The 16,450-nt window shown below is 40.4% G+C and overlaps 2 protein-coding genes across 2 annotated transcripts in view; both read left to right on the top strand.

Moving 5' to 3' along the window:
* rptor (regulatory associated protein of MTOR, complex 1) overlaps nt 1–4,720 on the top strand; it is a 248,178-nt gene extending 243,458 nt beyond the window's left edge. Inside the window, 4 exon segments of the mRNA XM_042484972.1 lie at nt 1,500–1,586; nt 1,669–1,785; nt 2,076–2,205; nt 3,398–4,720. Coding sequence (XP_042340906.1) covers nt 1,500–1,586; nt 1,669–1,785; nt 2,076–2,205; nt 3,398–3,466 — 403 coding nt within the window. The 3' untranslated portion in view covers nt 3,467–4,720.
* Nucleotides 4,721–7,597: 2,877 nt separating this feature from the next.
* The window catches only part of LOC121942007 (platelet endothelial cell adhesion molecule-like), a 10,123-nt gene continuing 1,270 nt past the window's right edge, over nt 7,598–16,450 (top strand). The window contains exons 1-6 of the mRNA XM_042485076.1: nt 7,598–7,796; nt 7,897–7,932; nt 14,438–14,734; nt 14,980–15,261; nt 15,347–15,628; nt 16,151–16,423. Coding sequence (XP_042341010.1) covers nt 7,754–7,796; nt 7,897–7,932; nt 14,438–14,734; nt 14,980–15,261; nt 15,347–15,628; nt 16,151–16,423 — 1,213 coding nt within the window. The 5' untranslated portion in view covers nt 7,598–7,753. The remainder of the gene's footprint in view (nt 7,797–7,896; nt 7,933–14,437; nt 14,735–14,979; nt 15,262–15,346; nt 15,629–16,150; nt 16,424–16,450) is intronic.

Raw genomic sequence — 16,450 nt, 5'->3', positions numbered from 1 at the left:
AAATCTCCCTTTGAGGTTGCTCCCTGTTTTAATGGACCCTGGTGGCACCGTATCCCCCCAGTTGGTTAAACATTATTTTAATTTCAGGCCCAAAGGGGAAAAACAAAGCAGTTAAACCATGAAGTGGCCCATAAATCTTTAAGTAAAGCTAATTTAATCATTCCCCTCAGGCGTGGAGTTACGTCTTTCAGGAGCTTCTTCTTGTCGCTCCCCCTGAGATGAGTCCAGGAGCAGCAGACAGACACACACGGGTCACGTTTGGAATATGAAAGGTTTTTCATCCCTCGTGTATGCAGTATCATTATGATCTAAAAGTGCTGTTTACTGTTGCAAATTCACGTTTTGTCATTAATCGAATGCACTTCCTTTCACACCTGTAGTCAGGATGTATTTGACCAGGTGCATTCTGGGTGGTGGGTATTCAGGTACAGTTTAGTTCTAAAAAGATGGTTGTGTGGTTTTCAGCTCTGATACCACCTTAGTCTCTCCAGGCGACGGTTAGTACTTCTTTCAGTCACGGTCTCATGGTGCCACCCAGTGGATTCTAACTGTCATTACATGTTACAACGCTGAGAGACATGCTTTTGTGTTTTATACTCTTGTTTCTACTTAATCGAGCTTCTATTATTCGATAAGAAGGTCATCTCCTGTTCCACATGAAATATGATTAAGGTTCCAACGGTCATGGAAAACCTGACAAAGTCATGGTATTGCACAGTGACATTTTCTAGGCCTAGAAAAGTTATGGAATTTGCAAAAAAAATAATTGCAAGACTTAGAAAAGTAAAAAAAACTTTGGTAAATAACCTTCTCAGTGATGTAACAGCAAATGTATTATCCGTAGCTGAATATGTAATGTAGCTGTAATATATATCGATGTATGAAAACGGCTTGTTTACTATCTCGTACAGTTCTTCATTTTCTCCTCTCTGTGTGCCAGCTTGCTAGAATTACATTTGAATAGAGTTTAAATGTTATATGTTTAAAAAAAACGCCAGGCAAGTGAGGCAAGCAGCTATGATGTACTGAATTTTAGACCCCAGAGGACGAGCTATTCATGTTTAACTTGTATGTTGGGTTTCCCACCTATGTATTTTAAAAGCAAACTACCTGCCTTGAAGCCTGTCTAGGCATCAAATGTTGATATCAGAATAACGTCTAAACCTGAGGAGATATTAATTGTTGAGCATAATTTAGTCCGTCTCAATGTCAGTATGTTTTAGCACTATTTCATCGAACATATTTTCCAGTATAACATTAACAATGGTCAGTTTGATAATTTAGCAGCAGTCAGGTAAAAGTCATTTGAAAATCGATGATCACCTACTCTCTCTCTGATTGGTAAGCACACATATAATGGCTTTTTACTTCATCTTGTGTTTTTTTGTTTTTTTCTCCCAGCTCTGGTGTTATTTTCCTGTGTTTCCTGTGAGCCGAGAAACACCCTTCTAAATGAAACCTCAGCTGACATTTGCTCTGTGTGTCATGTTTCTCTGCAGTCGTGTGATGACCTACAGGGAGCATGGAGCCTGGGTGGTCAAAGCTCATCTACAGAAGGAGACAGATGGACATATTATTAGTGTCAGGTGTGCTCTTTCTTTGTCCCTAAAGATTCACTCCTTTTTTTTTTCTTTTTATGCCTTTACTGACTTTGACATTTCCCGCCAGTGTTAACGGGGACGTTCGATTCTTTGAGCCGCGGACTCCAGACTCCGTCAACGTGCTGCAGACAGTGAAGGGGTTAACGGCTCTAGACATCCACCCGCAGGCCAACCTGTTCGCCTGGTGAGTTTGTTTGTGTAGCTGCAGATACCAGCCCAGAGAAAAGCTCATCAAGTGTCTGCGTTGTGAAGGTCAGATCTCTTCATCCCTCCTTTTCTGTCCTCTTGAATTTGTTCCATCTGTCAAAATAAGAAAAGTAGAATATTGTTCTTTGTTTATTGACTCGGCTTAACAAACTGAACAGATTTAACTGGATAATACACCTGACATCCATGCAGAAGGTTACATGTCACCACAAAAGATATCACTGCAGTACACATCTTTCTGTCTCTCTTTAACCCTCTATTCTCCAGTGGCTCAATGAACCAGTTCATAGCAGTCTACAATGCTAACGGCGACGTGATCAGCAACATAAAGTACTATGACGGCTTCATGGGACAAAGGATCGGGGCCATCAGTTGTTTAGCCTTCCATCCTCACTGGGTAACCAACACTAACATTCACTCTCCACTGTACTCACGCAGACACACATCTGGGCCAGTTGTTCCAGAATTACCCCAAATTTTGTTGAGTGTGGGCACTTTGATCTATAATAACACATGATATTTTGCAAACTGATGTTTTCAGCATAAAGTAACCACAGTTTAGCCAATGATGAATAGAAACATGCCTTTGGAAAGTTTGTTTTCTTTAAAAGAAAAATAAATACAAAATACAGACATATGAAGTTGTATCATTCTCCTCTAAGCCAAAATAAAAAACATAAGTCCCTAGCCAGTGCTTAAAAAATAGATTTGACATGCCTCCCACTTTCTGCACCCACTCCCCTTCAAAAATAATGAACAGTCCCTTAGTTATATCTAGCGCACTTCAGTTCAAAGATTTGGTTGATTTCAAAATGGTTCAAATCATTAGAGCTAAAAATCATCTAATACCTTATAATATTCCAAAGTTGTTTCAAGTGAAGGAAAGTTGACGTGATTTGTGAGGAATTTACACGATCAAGAAACAGTTATCTTTGTATTTCAGTCAAAGGGGTTAATTTTTGGAACAGCTGTGGTGTGGAATTGAAAACATGTTGAACATTTAATGAATTTAAAATGTGATTTTAAAAAGAACATACTGAGGGGATGTGAGCTGGTACAACAGAGAGAGAAACGGCCAGTAAGATATGATACAAGACAGGTAGACTGCTTTTGATAATGCGACTTTGTTTTCTGTATTGATGTGTTTCTTTGTTCTGTGTGTGTGTGTGTGTGTGTGTGTGTGTGTGTGTGTGTGTGTGTGTGTGTGTGTGTGAGAGCGAGCGAGTGAGTGTATGTACTCCTTTTCATACAGCTTACACTAGTTTGTTTACTGAATATGTCTGATGGGCATCCTGGTGTTGTTTTTCTTGCTTATATTTTATTTTGTTCTCCTGTTGTTTTTTTGGCACGTTCGAAATAACAATCTAACTAAATATTCGGTTCTAATCTTTTTCTGAATTCATTATTTTGTTTATTTATTTATTTTTTTTAAGGCATTTAAATAGTAATAAAAAGGGAAGCAATGAGGAGTATCTATGGTCGTTTCAGAGAATGTCAAAGTGATGGAAAGGTTTTGATAAAACTGTGTATGAACTTTAACCTGTGACAAATAAGACCATCTGACCTGTCCTTTCTCTGTCTCCCTGCAGCCACACTTGGCGGTTGGCAGCAACGACTACTACATGTCCATCTACTCAGCAGAGAAGAGGCTCAGATAACACACCAGCATTCATCACCCTCCCCCAACAAAATCACCACATATGACTTGTGACCCTGAGCCTCGTGCTGCAGGATGTAAATGACATTTTTGTTGTACATATGCAATTACCACCCTGAATGTTCTCGTGATGGCTGCTGACAAAAACTCATGCTACGAACGACGATATATATATTATTATTATTATTATTATTATTCTCACTGTTTATTCATATTCTTATTCTGAAGCTAATGATTGTAGACTTGGCTGTGCTGAGGAGTGTGTATATTTAAATAGCATATACAGAAGAATAGAGGTTCTATTTTAAAGAAGTGGTACCTGCCAACGACTGGGGCTCCTCCTCCTTGCCGCACAGCGAGCAGCACTACCTGAACGAACTGTGACCACAGCAACCCTAAATGTGGGCGAGGGGGAGGACAAACATGTCAAAAAAACGAATTCGCTGGTGCAGGAGACACAGACTGGCCCTCAGCTGGACCCTGCTGTGTATTTAGAAATTCATTTGAATGGCCGTCTCACAGCCAAAGGACGCAGAATTTTGCTACCCGTTTGTAGGGACGGACCCAGAGATGGAGGACTGTGCTGGGCCTGACACGTCCACCAGGCAGACGTGATGAGTGTTTGTGTGCGTGAGTGTGAGTGTGTGTTAAATAGCACAGATGTGCCCCTCAGTGGGCCTTCATAGCCTTGGACTTTAATTGATGCCCAAAAAAGATGCCTGCTCCACTGCAACTCCCTGCTTCCCTGACCCCAGCGTGCCAAACTTCATCATATTTTCCATGCAAGCTCCCTTTTATTGTGGCTTGGGGTGGGGGTGGGGGGTTGTTGGTTTATTTGTTTTTTAACGTATTGCCTGTAAGAAGGGAAACCCTCCATTGCCCCCTAGAATGATACATACCTTATATTTAGCACAGAGAGAGGAGGGCTAGATCGGTAAAAGCTTAGCATCCAGTCCTCCAGGGAGCCTGCAGGACCTGCACAACTCCCCTGCAAAGCAATAAAAAAACCTCATGATTCAGCCTCAAGCCTCCTCCCCAGATGTTTCTGAGAGAAAATAGCGCTTCAGTTTGAAGATAATAGCAGCATCATTAGCTGGAAACAGTTGTATTTGCCCAGAAGTCGACACACTCTGTCCAAATGTGCCACAGTATAGCAATACAAACACTCATTTCCAGCTTTCTCTTTATTTACTTCCAGTACCAGATTTTATTTTATTTTTTTCAGTGACAGGAAAGCTGTCAATTAACCCTTTGAAACCAGGATCAACGCTAGTTTTCTTTTCTTGACCCCTTGAAACCTAAAGAAATTGGTATGTTTTTTTCCAACACATTGGGAATAAAAGCCGTAACCAACTTGGCAAGAAATGTCACTGACTGCAAGAAATTAGAAAAATATGACAAGAAAGTACGTGAAAAAAGTTAGTTTAATCAGAAAATGATCCCCAAAAAATAAGTTAAAATGTCCAGAAAAAAAATATATTTATAATCATAATGATTTTACTTTTTTTAATACTGCGTCACAGAAAAGAAATCATATGGCCTATATATAATATATATATATATATATATATATATATATATATATCTTATATAAGCCATTTCTTGTTTGTTTTTATTCTTTATTTATTTTTTTTATTAATTTAAGGTCAATTTTCTTGGACCATCTTTTGTGATTTTTGGCCATGTCTTGTTAAGTTACTTGTTGCCTAAAATACCTAAATTAAAATCCCAACCAAAATAGAAAAAAAAATGTCTGGAAAACTACATTTATAATGATAATAATTTTATACATAAAATTGTGTAAAGGAAAAAATTAATCAGACAAAATACTTTTTACTTTTTTTAACACCACCAACACAGGTTGGGTTTTTTTTTAAGGTTATTTTCTCGTACATTTTCTAAACAAATTTTTTGCAAATTGTTGGGACGTCTTGTTAAGTTGCTTCTTGCCCCCTCCCCGTGTTTTTGAAAGACACCAAACCAACTGGCTCAGACTTCAAATGGTTGACTGGATTTCCTATAAAGGTCTAAACCCTCTGTTAATCAGTATGTCCAAATCCTCGCCATGTGGAATCAAACGAAAGTGAAAGGATCTCTGAAATATTTTTTTGGCCCCCTTCAGATGAGTGCAGTAGTCCCAAAACCCTGCCGTTTGTCGATTGTTGCTCCTGTGTGCCGGTCCATCTTTTTCTGGAAAATAGAAGTTGACCCTAGTTGCTTATCTAACCACAGCGAGGGCAGCTTTTCTTAATTCCATACGGTCAAGACAACCTTTGAGTACAAGGCACAGCAGGTTTAGAGAAGGTTATGTGGCTAATCACGTGCCCGCCCACTGTTCATTTTGATGAAAACCTCCTTCGAGCTTTCTTTTTCTTTTTCCTAGAGTTTTGATTTTACTGCCAGGCTTGATTGGTTTGATTTGTTGGAGGCATAATGTTAATCGGTGGCATCAGAGCTGTGACATTCGTCTTTAACTCTGTATGTGTTGACTGTATCAAGTTTTAGTCTGTGTCCTAAATCTCGCTCAGGTACAATGAGCCACCTCAAACCAATATTGTGCAACTGCCAGCCAGCCCCCCCCCCCCCGTGTCTGCAGCATGATGGACAGGTCACATGACCGGGTGTGTCGTCACGCCAGAGATTGGTTGTTTGGTAAAGACGCCTTTTTTATTCAAAGGTGAGCTCTGATTTAGTTTGTTTTGGTGCAGTATCACCGTCGACGTGCCTCTGCTCAGGGGCTGCTGCTTTGCTTATTTAGCTTCTTTTTTTTATTATTCTTTTTTTCTCTTTCTGTTTTGTAATTTTATGTTTTTAATTCTGCTGGCATTTTGTTTGCCTTAGCCTCAGTGAGGTGGACGGAAAAAAAGTGGGGACAGCCTTACCCTTACACACACAAACACACATATCGCACTTCACACCATGCCCCCTTTCATCGCCAAACCTCGTCAGCCGGCCCCCTCTTTCTTTCCTGTCTTGCCCACGTCAATCCTCTGCATCAGTTGTCTCGAGCTTTGCGTTTACCCACAGAAAGACTGGACTCATGGACTGGAAATGAACTGGGAACACACACCATACAGTCTGCACATGCGGCTGCAGTACAGTCACCACATCAGTCCCCACCGTCACCCCGTCACCAAGCTTGTTAGCACCCAGTGTGCTCTCGCAGGCCTCACCTGCTGCACCCACTCAGCCGAAACAGAGCATTTTGGCACAGAAGTACATTCATCTCTAAGTATCCTGCTTTGAGTTTTAGGATTTTAGATCTGGAAGAAGAGGTTTAAAGTAGTGAAAGGGAAACAATCAGGGTTGTCTCTGTGACTTTAGACGGCTTTTCTGACTGGTTTATGAGACGGGAGATGAAATCAATGAAATAAACCAAATACAACACCAGATTTTGTCTATTTTTGGCCTTATTTAAATTTTTTAATGTATTTTTTTGGCTTTTTCACTGCCTTTATCCACTTTATTCTCCTACAACCGGATATTAGCCAGAAGAAGGCTTATTGACGTTACATAATTGGTTTTTTTTATCTGAAGTAAAAGTATAGATAACATTTTAAAACAAAACTAGAGCTTTTAACATTTTTGTGTAATTCTTAATATATTCATATCATTTATATATATTTATTTGATATTGAATACTTTGAGGCTTGATTTTGTTCAAGTACGGATTATTTTGTCAAATTTATTGGATCAAGTTATTGAGCAATCACTTAAATCAAACGTGACAGTTTTCAGGAGTTCACCAGACAGTAGCTCCACCTACCTGTGTCCTGTGAGATTTATGTCTGTGAAAACATTTCACAGAAGCTCAGCTACATTATCTCCGCTTCAGGAAGTGGGCTCTGCTACACAAAGTATGTTTTCCCAGTCTTGTTCATCTACCTGCACCGACCCTGCCAACCGAGGTCAGAGGTCAAAGGCCCGGCTACTGCACCCACAGCAATACAACATTATTGCGACTACCATTTCACACACGCACACACACACACATGAAGGAGAACAGAGAACATTCCACAACAGCAAAGAGCCGGGCGGCACGAACATCCTGAGGAAACAACACTCACTTCCTGGCAAATTAAGCCAAGCTGACGGCTGCTCGGGTTGATAACCGCCACCGCTGACTTACCACTGAGGGGCAGAGGTAGAGCACCACCTAAGTGTCAGCTCCCACCCACTAGAATAAGATCTGCCCTTCACACACACCACCCGCCTGCCAGCAGAGTCACTAGAGTGTTGACCACAGGACAATAAGCAGGGTTGGGAGCCTCGCTGTTCCTCAGACAGGATGGGCCTCCTTCTATTGCTTACCTCCATGCTCCTGTCCAGCTGTAAGACCTGCTCTCTCCTTCTTTAAGAACTCTTTGGATTTGTTTTTGTGGAGCTGGTTGATAGATATGTCTCTAATCTGGTGCTTTCTTCTCTTTCAAGACCTGCATCCATGGAGCGCGGCAAATGCACAGCGATGTAAGTAAAGTCTAAATTACACTTTACATAGAGACAGCGGACTGAATATCTTCCACAGAACTGCCACTGGTTGGAGCAGAGGGTGGAATTTGTATTTGTTTACGGAGCGTTATTGCTTTACTTTCCATATGGACAAAGTTATCGGGACTTTGAGTTGGAAGATTTGTCATTCACACACTAAAAACGCTCCAAAACCCAGAGCCGAGGGCAAAACATCAGTGGAAACAGTCATGTTTGTTATCAGAGCTTTCTGACTGCCGCTGTCGGGTTTGGTGGAAAAGATGTTGTAGGAAGTTTTGGGAACATGGTGGTGAGCAGTGTCACACGCCTCCCTGTCCTCTTGACTTGGTCGTTGGTGATGGAACGCATGAGTCAGCCTGGATTTGTTGTAATAGAGACGAAGGTATTGTCCAGCCAGGGTCAAGGTCCAGACTTGAAAATTGTAATATAAATGCTATTTTATTGTAAAATAAATATGCAAAGTACAGCACAATGCAAAAAATCATGGCCCCAGTTCAGAGAGAGAAAACCCACAAAATACAACCGGAGTCCTATTACATTATTCCTACTTGCAGTATTCGGGCAACCGGGCCTGCTTTGAACACTCTAATTTTTTCGCTTCGGATCCTGCGGGACGCTCAGTCAAGAGAATGAGATCGATGAGAGTTTCTTTCAGCGTCCACTGGCAAAACAGACCACTTGACCCTCTCCGTTTTTTGAGGGAAATTTTATGCCGATATTGAATTGATGTAGCTTTGATGCTGTAGTTTCGAATCACCTGGACTTAAGTTGCAACAATTTCACACAGTGAAGTAAAAAAAACAAAAAAACAACTAAATTTTAAGTGAACTTAACAATTAGATGAAAACAAAATGTAAAATCAACATCAGATTTCACAGTGTTGTAAATACAAACGTTTTTTGTAATTTGTATATTTCTATCAATTTTTAATTACCAGGTTTGTTTGTTTTGGAGAGGAGTTGACCTCTGTGGATAATTTAACTCAGTAACTAAGTAAGAAACCTCCTGAACAAGGAACACTGAAGCAATTCTAATTGGGAAAAGTATTAGATGGTTGCAATCTGCAATCCTCACCACTATGTGCCGCTAAATTTTCCTAAATCTTACACACTGTTCCTTTAAATGAAACTGGTTTACTGGTTTCCATAACCTACAGACACAGCTTTTTTGTAAGGGAACAATTGATTTAATCTTTGATAATGTGTTGTATTTTACAAGATTATCAGGTTTTTTTAATGTAATCTTAATCTGAAATGTAATTTTAGCCATCAGTACAATATTTCCCCCTGAAATGTAGAGTAGTCTGAAGTGCAATGTAGTATAAGTATACAGCATGAAAAAGTAAAGTACCTCAAAATTGTACCCAAGTATAGTACTTGACTGAATGTATTTAGTTACTTTCCACCACTGGCTCAGCATGTAGCTGCCATAACTCACAGGGTGTATCGAGAGCAAATCTCTGCCCTGCACTCCTGATTTTTCTCATCATCAGCCCTGCCAGCTCCTGCTGAATGATGCTGGGTGTGGGCCAGATAGAGCTGGCTCTGAAATGGTGATAGGTCCCCCGGGTTGCCTGTTTGTCTGACAAAGTGCCTGCCTATTTTTTTCCTGTTGTCCGGGTTTGTTTACAGCCCCACTACACCCTCGCCTGAGTCCCAACAGCAGCCTGTTGTGTCTAATACTCCATACCATATTCCCTATGGATGAAGCTGCAGGGTGCCTTCTGTGTCTGATTACACTGCAGAACACTTAACTATTATGACTTTTAAAAGTTACATCAAAGTGTTTTCCTGAAATGTTGGACAGTAGCTGCTATATTTTTGAACCTGGCAGCAAATATCTCCTCTGAATCTTTCTGCGTTTTCCACCTGTTGGTGCCTGTGAAGCACAGGAGCACATGAACTGATTCATGACTTTTGGATGAGTTCAGGTGACTGTCAAAGCATTCACATGTGGCCATGTGAATGATGCAATTCAGCTGCTGCCATCAATCCAGAGACAATGAGGCTGAGAATTAAAAAGCAATCTGAAAGTAAACTATGATTGATAAACGTGAAGAAACTGAAAACATTTTATCATAAAAGGAAATGAGCAATTTTAGAGGATCCAGGAATGAATGAACCAAGCCAATGTTCCTGTAGTGGTTGTGTAAAAAAGCAGGGTTGGTTGGCCTTTGTCTTAGCTTATTTAACATTTCAGTTGTGGTTAGCACTGTTGCCTCACAGCAAGAGGCTCCCTGGTTCGAAACCCGAAACTCCCTTCTGTGCGGAGTTTGCACAGAATGTCTGCGTGGGTTCTCTCCAGGGTCTCCGGCTTCCTCCCACAGTCCAAAGACATGCAGCTCATGTTGATTGGTGACTCTAAATTGTCCTTAGGTGTGACTGTGAGCGTGTACGGTTGTCTGTCTATATGTGTCGGCCCTGCGATAGTCTGGCGACCTTCTGCCCGATGACAGCTGGGATTGGCTCCAGCCCCCCTGTGATCCTTACGAGGATAAGCGGTTACAGAAAATGACTGACTGAAATCAGTAAAATCAGTAAAATCAGAGATTACATTGGCTCGTTGGTGTCAAGACCCTAAGTGAGAAAACTCAAGGATGCCAGACCCTGAGGCCTACTAATGATACTCACAAGCACTTTTTATCTTTCCAAAAATATCCTAATGATACTCGCAAGCACTTTTATCTTTCCAAAAAATATCCTTATAGTAGGTCCAAAAAGAAGAAAACCTGGTACCACCAGGTCCAGCTGATTAGAGATAGAAGGTGCCCTTTCCTTTGTCCTCTGGTGTTGTCGTTATGTTTTCAGATTGTCCGTCCATCCATCCCATTCTCATGAACATGATATATCAAGAACACTTTAATAGAATTTATTTAAATTTGGCTCAGACATCCACTTGGACTGAACGATGAATTGATTACATTTTCATTGCCCAAGGTCAAGTTCACTGTGACCTTGCATCCATCTCATTCTCATGAACGTGGCATTTAAAGAACACCCTTAGGGAATTTCTTGAAATTGGCACACAGGTTTACTTGGACTCCGTGCTGAGCTGAATTTTGGTGGTCAAAGGTCAAGGTCACTGTGAACTTGCATCCATCTCCTTCTTGTGAACACAATATACAATATCTCAATAAGGCCATGAAGGGGTTTCCTCAAATTTGGCACAAACATCCACTCGGACTCAAGAATGGGCTGTTTAGAATTTGATGGTCAAGGCTCAAGGTCACTGTGACCTCACAAAACATGTTGTTGGCCATAACTCAAGAATTCCTAAACTAATTATGACAAAAGTTCACTGAAATGCCTAACAGAATACACTGATGAAGTGATGACATTTTATATCCAAAAAGTTAAAGGTCAACTTCACTATGACATCATAATTTTCTGCAATAACACTTCTCTAGCCGTTACTCAACGTAATATCACAGGAACAGAAGGAGAAAGATTTGTTCAGATTCTGAATGTGGTGAGACTAATCTTGAAACTGTGCTGATTGTAGAGATCTGTGCTGCATCCTTGTTTTCACAAACGGAGTTAGACATGCCTGTTGACTGGTTTGCAAAGGCATACAAGTGCTAGTTTCTTTTTTAAACAAAAGATAACTACCAATAAATTTTACAGTCATGCATACATGCATTGTTTCCTATGTGAGTCTCATACCCAGATGGCATACCATCACTGGTATGATTAAATTCCATGTTAACACATCAGCTTCCTGATTGCCAAGATGATTCTTAACTATATGGCACCTGTAATGGAAATTTCGGTGGAAGTCATTTCAAACATGCCAGCGAAACGGCCTTTTGAGAATGCTGATTTGAATGGGATTAGGAAGTGATTCAAAGGAAATTCTGTTCAGTCTGCTTCTATGTAAACTGTGACTAAGACAGCAAACAGGAAGGAGGGAAAAGCTGCTCACTCATGACTTCACCGAAGTACATATGTATGTCAGTGTTTGAGTACTTTTAGGCACATGCCTTCTTCATGATAAAAAAAACATAATTATCTGACGGACATACTCTGTAGTGGATGAGGGTGAGGTCAGGTGTTTAAAATGACGGGTTCAGAGGGGAATCAAGATTAACATAGAATTATACTCCACTGAGAGGAAAGGACTCCAACACCAATATGTCCACAGAGACAGCAAAATAGAGGAAAACACAGTAAAAATCACAAAGTAGAAACACTTCAAGATGCTCATAATCAAACAAAGCAATAAGTCTTGAAAATATTATACAGTCCAAATTGTGCTGTGTTCACACGGAATCAGGTAGACGACAGACTGACAGACACAGAGCGGCAACGGGGTTTTGTAATCCTCCAACAATAGAAGCTATCAAAAATTAGCTACATTTAACTAAATTTTATTTTACTAAAAGTTACATCTTAGATGTGTAAATATCTAGTTTGAGCCTAGAGTTAACCAGCTCAGCTTAGCATGAAGATAGCAGTGGTAAACTGCTCTCTTTGCTCTGTCCAGAACTCAAAAATTCACCTACCAGCACCTGTAAAGCACACTAATTAACATATTCTTTGAAAAATGTCTGTATGTTACGAAGGTGCAGCAATAAATTTGGTTGGACAGGGAGGCAAATTTGTAAATCCCTGTGCTGCAGTAGAATAGCCCTGGGGACCTTGTCAAAAAGGCTATGGGATTTTTCCATTGGATTTTGGATTATCGCAGGAAATAAACTCTATGACTAACAAATATTTAGGATTTTTTTGTTCAGCTTCAGAGAATCTTCACAAATGTATAAGTAAAAAGCTAGTATTAGGCTATAAATGAACTACACCATGGTCACATGACTTAGCGTTGCCACCGCTACAAGGCTGTAAAGCAGAGTTTGATGCGTTGTAATGATGTTCTGTAGTCTCATTTAGCCACTTAGTAGCAAGGGCCTTTTTTAAAAGACATAAAAGCTTAAAAGTTCATGAGTGGAGTATTTACTAAAGCATTTTATGGTGCAGAAAAAGCTTGTGTTAACTACAGATCTTATTAAAGGCATTTAACCTAAAACACATTAAAAAAAAAAACAATTGAATCTGAGGCAAAGAAACTGAGAGTGCTAAAATGCTAACTAATTTCCAGGTTTTAGAAATCATTTCTAAGATACTTTATTGTCTATTCTACAACTCTGGCAAATCCTAGGATAGAGAAGGAATGACCCACCCTACTCCCCCTATGACTGGCTAGTACACATGACTTTGTTTGTTGGATTGGTTAGGTTAAGGGAAGAGGAGTGGGATTGGGTAGGATTAGGGTAAGAATGTCATGGTAAGCCAATCAGAGGCAGAGTAAGGTGGGCCATTCCTTCGCTTTCCAAGGAAAAAGCTCATTTACGTCAGGGAGGGTGCTGGACTTTATGCATGCTAACCTTAGCTAATCAACTCACGGCTCAACCTCCATAGTAAGCTTTTTTCCCAAAATATATGGCTGGACTTAAAATTTTGAAAACAAGTAGAAAGTGAAACGATAAAGATGTATTTTACTGTTGTCCTTTGAGTAAATACACTGTAAGTGAAGTCGCCATCCCAGGTTGCAGGGAACATTCTCACAACATTGGCTAACATTATCTGCAAGTTGCAATAATGTGTTAAAGAAAACATTTTAATACAATGTTCAAAGAATGCTTTGAGGATGTTTATCATTTCAAAAAATATTCCTAAAGGGTTAAATGCTGACAAAGAGGTAACATTGTAATTGCAACATTCTGGGAATGTTTTGGTGATGTTGAGAGCTGACAGATTATAGAATGTTCTTTTATAAAACATTCCCACAATGTTACATGAGAACAGAGGAAGAACATTTTCAAGCAACATTCAGAGCATGCTATTGAGGAATGAGATTACACACAATTTTTGAAATGAAACTGTAATGTAATGTGATTTGTTAACAACAACAACAGCAAAAGACATTTTTAACTTTATTGATGTTTATAGAGAATGTTACCCTAACTAGGATGCAACTTACTGCTGAAAACAGTACTAAAATATTGTATTGTAGCATTCTCAGATCATTTTTAGAACCAAAAATTGCTAGTGGGGATCATGCCGTATTAAGACTGCTGTGTTACTGCCCCATACACCAATTTGCGATTTGTCGATAGTGAAGTAATGACCTGCCCTACTCTCCCTATGTTTGGCTTGTTCTCGTTGCTTTGTTGGTTGACTCGGTTATGTTTAGGCAAGAAAGGTGGGACTGATAAAGGTTAGGAGTTACGGTAAGAATGTCAGGGTAAGCCAATCAGAGGTAGAGTACGGCGGGATTCTTTCGCAATCCTAGAAAATACGAATTTGCATCTCGCACAGCAGTAGAAGGAACCAACAATGAAGTGCAAATTGTCAATTGAGTATGAACTCACAATGTAGCAAAATGAAAAACAGTCTCAAGGCAAATGAAATTTGGCTTCAAAGTCAACGGCCCTCTCTTTCAGTGCCATAGAGCAGATTGTTCAGTAAGACAAATTTTTTTCATTCCCCAGTATTCACAATTAGAGACATCACCCTGTCCATACAGCCCAGCACTGATGTGACTCGGGGCACCAATGTGACTCTGAGATGCCAGGCCATCGTCAGCAGCTCTGGGCAGGAGGTGCTGAGTCGTGAGTACACCATATACAAGGACAGCCAGACAATCTACACCAAGACCTCCAGCACCTCAGAGGATCTCCTGTACCCTCTGCCCGAGGCCAGAGTCTCCAACAGCGGCAAATATAAGTGCCAGATCAGCATTGAGGGAAAACAAGTGACCAGTGAAGCCAAGAAACTCGCAGTAAAAGGTTGGTTGTTATCATGGATATACAGCATTACCTGCATTTTCTAACCATAAAAATGTTACTGACACAGGCATGATTCTAAATCCCATGTTTGCAAGATCTAAAAATGATTTCAAAGTTAAGATGTTGGCATTGACGTGTTTATGTGCGACAGAGTTTCTACAACATTGGCAGATGATGGTGCTGTTTCATTTTCGTTTACTTTTCTTATTAAATTGAAGCACATTTCCTGCATTTTGGCTTTCCAGGCTTGTCGAAACCAATTCTCCACCTTAACAAAGGTGTGGTAAGTGAAGGGGAGGAGATAACGGCCAGGTGTACAGCGCCCGGAGAGACAGGCTCCATTTTCTTCTACTTCTACGAGGGCTCCAAAGAGATTGTGGAGAAGCAAGTCAACTCAAACCAGGCAGAGGCTAAGCTTCACCTTAGCAGCGTGGGCATCCACAAAATTCACTGTGCTTATACTGTCCTTGTAACACCAGAGTCATTCAAGTCAGAGGAAAGCAACATCACCACTGTTTCAGTCAAAGGTGAGTAGCATGTAGAAATGTCTGCACTTTCAAAGCATCGGACTTGTCTCAGGGCTTTCTTTCTTTATTGGTTTTGTCTTCTTAGAGCTTCCGATCAAAGCAGTTTTGGAGATTTTCCCGCAGTCCAAGATCGATGAAGGAGACCAACTCAACATCTCGTGCACAGTCAGAAATGTCTTCTACAGCTCTGAAACCTCTACCAGTAACATCCACCTCTACCTGAGCCAGGGCAGACAACTTCTCAGCAGTGGAGACACAAAAGTCAACCACAGGATGGTTGCACTGGCAAAGGACCCTGGAGAGTTTGAATGCAGAGTGGAGATGGGAAAAATAGTGAAAACTGACTCAAAGAATATTTCGGTGACTGGTGAGTGGACATGGGAAGGATGACCTCTGTGTGAACAGTGTAGACATAAATCTGTGTTCCAAGTTCTGCTTTGTTTTTAATCTTAAATGTATTTAGCATTACTAATACTTTTCTGTAGGCTAGGCCCAGCCCCAAAACTGACAAAACATAGTAAAAGGTTAGTCAGAACTATACCTGAAAACACCATTAAATGAAATGAATTGAATGATTAAAGTTGAGATTAAAAATGAAGTTATTTCTGTTTATCTTTCCTCAGATCATTTTATACATACCAAGCTAACTTTTTTAGCATCGGCTTGCTGACTAAAATCGAGATGGACTTAAAATCTGCTATAGCTTGTATTTATTTATTTATTGAAGTTGATCAAATAAGTATGTGTAATGTGACAGGGGTCACTTAAAGTAGGCATGTTTGTTGTTCATTGCCTTCTTCCCATGTTTTTGAAAGAAGACAAGCCAATTTACTCATGTTTCAAAGGGTTAAGGGTGTTGTTGTTGTTGTTGTTTTTTATCTTTCCACAGAGCTGTTTTCAGTACCCACTCTCACTATATCTCCTGCTGAAGTCTTTCAAAGGGACTACATGACACTAACCTGCAAAAGTGAGAGCTCTGCCTCTGAGAGACTTAGCAGGGAAAAGTTGACTTACACTCTTGATCCACCCGAAAGCCAGCTCATCCCCAAAGGCAATGGGGTATTCTCTGGCATTGCCCTTTCGAGTGATTTCAACTATACCTGTGTAGCTCAAGCCAAGGGCATCACGAAACGCAGTGACATCCTGACTGTACGTCCCAAAGGTAAGCTGACTTCTCTGACACCTCGTA

Source organism: Plectropomus leopardus, chromosome 4 (genome assembly GCF_008729295.1).
Source record: "Plectropomus leopardus isolate mb chromosome 4, YSFRI_Pleo_2.0, whole genome shotgun sequence".
Taxonomy (NCBI): Eukaryota; Metazoa; Chordata; class Actinopteri; order Perciformes; family Serranidae; genus Plectropomus; species Plectropomus leopardus.
The sequence above is the reverse complement of the archived record's forward strand: the minus strand, read 5'-3'. Positions and strand labels throughout refer to the sequence as shown.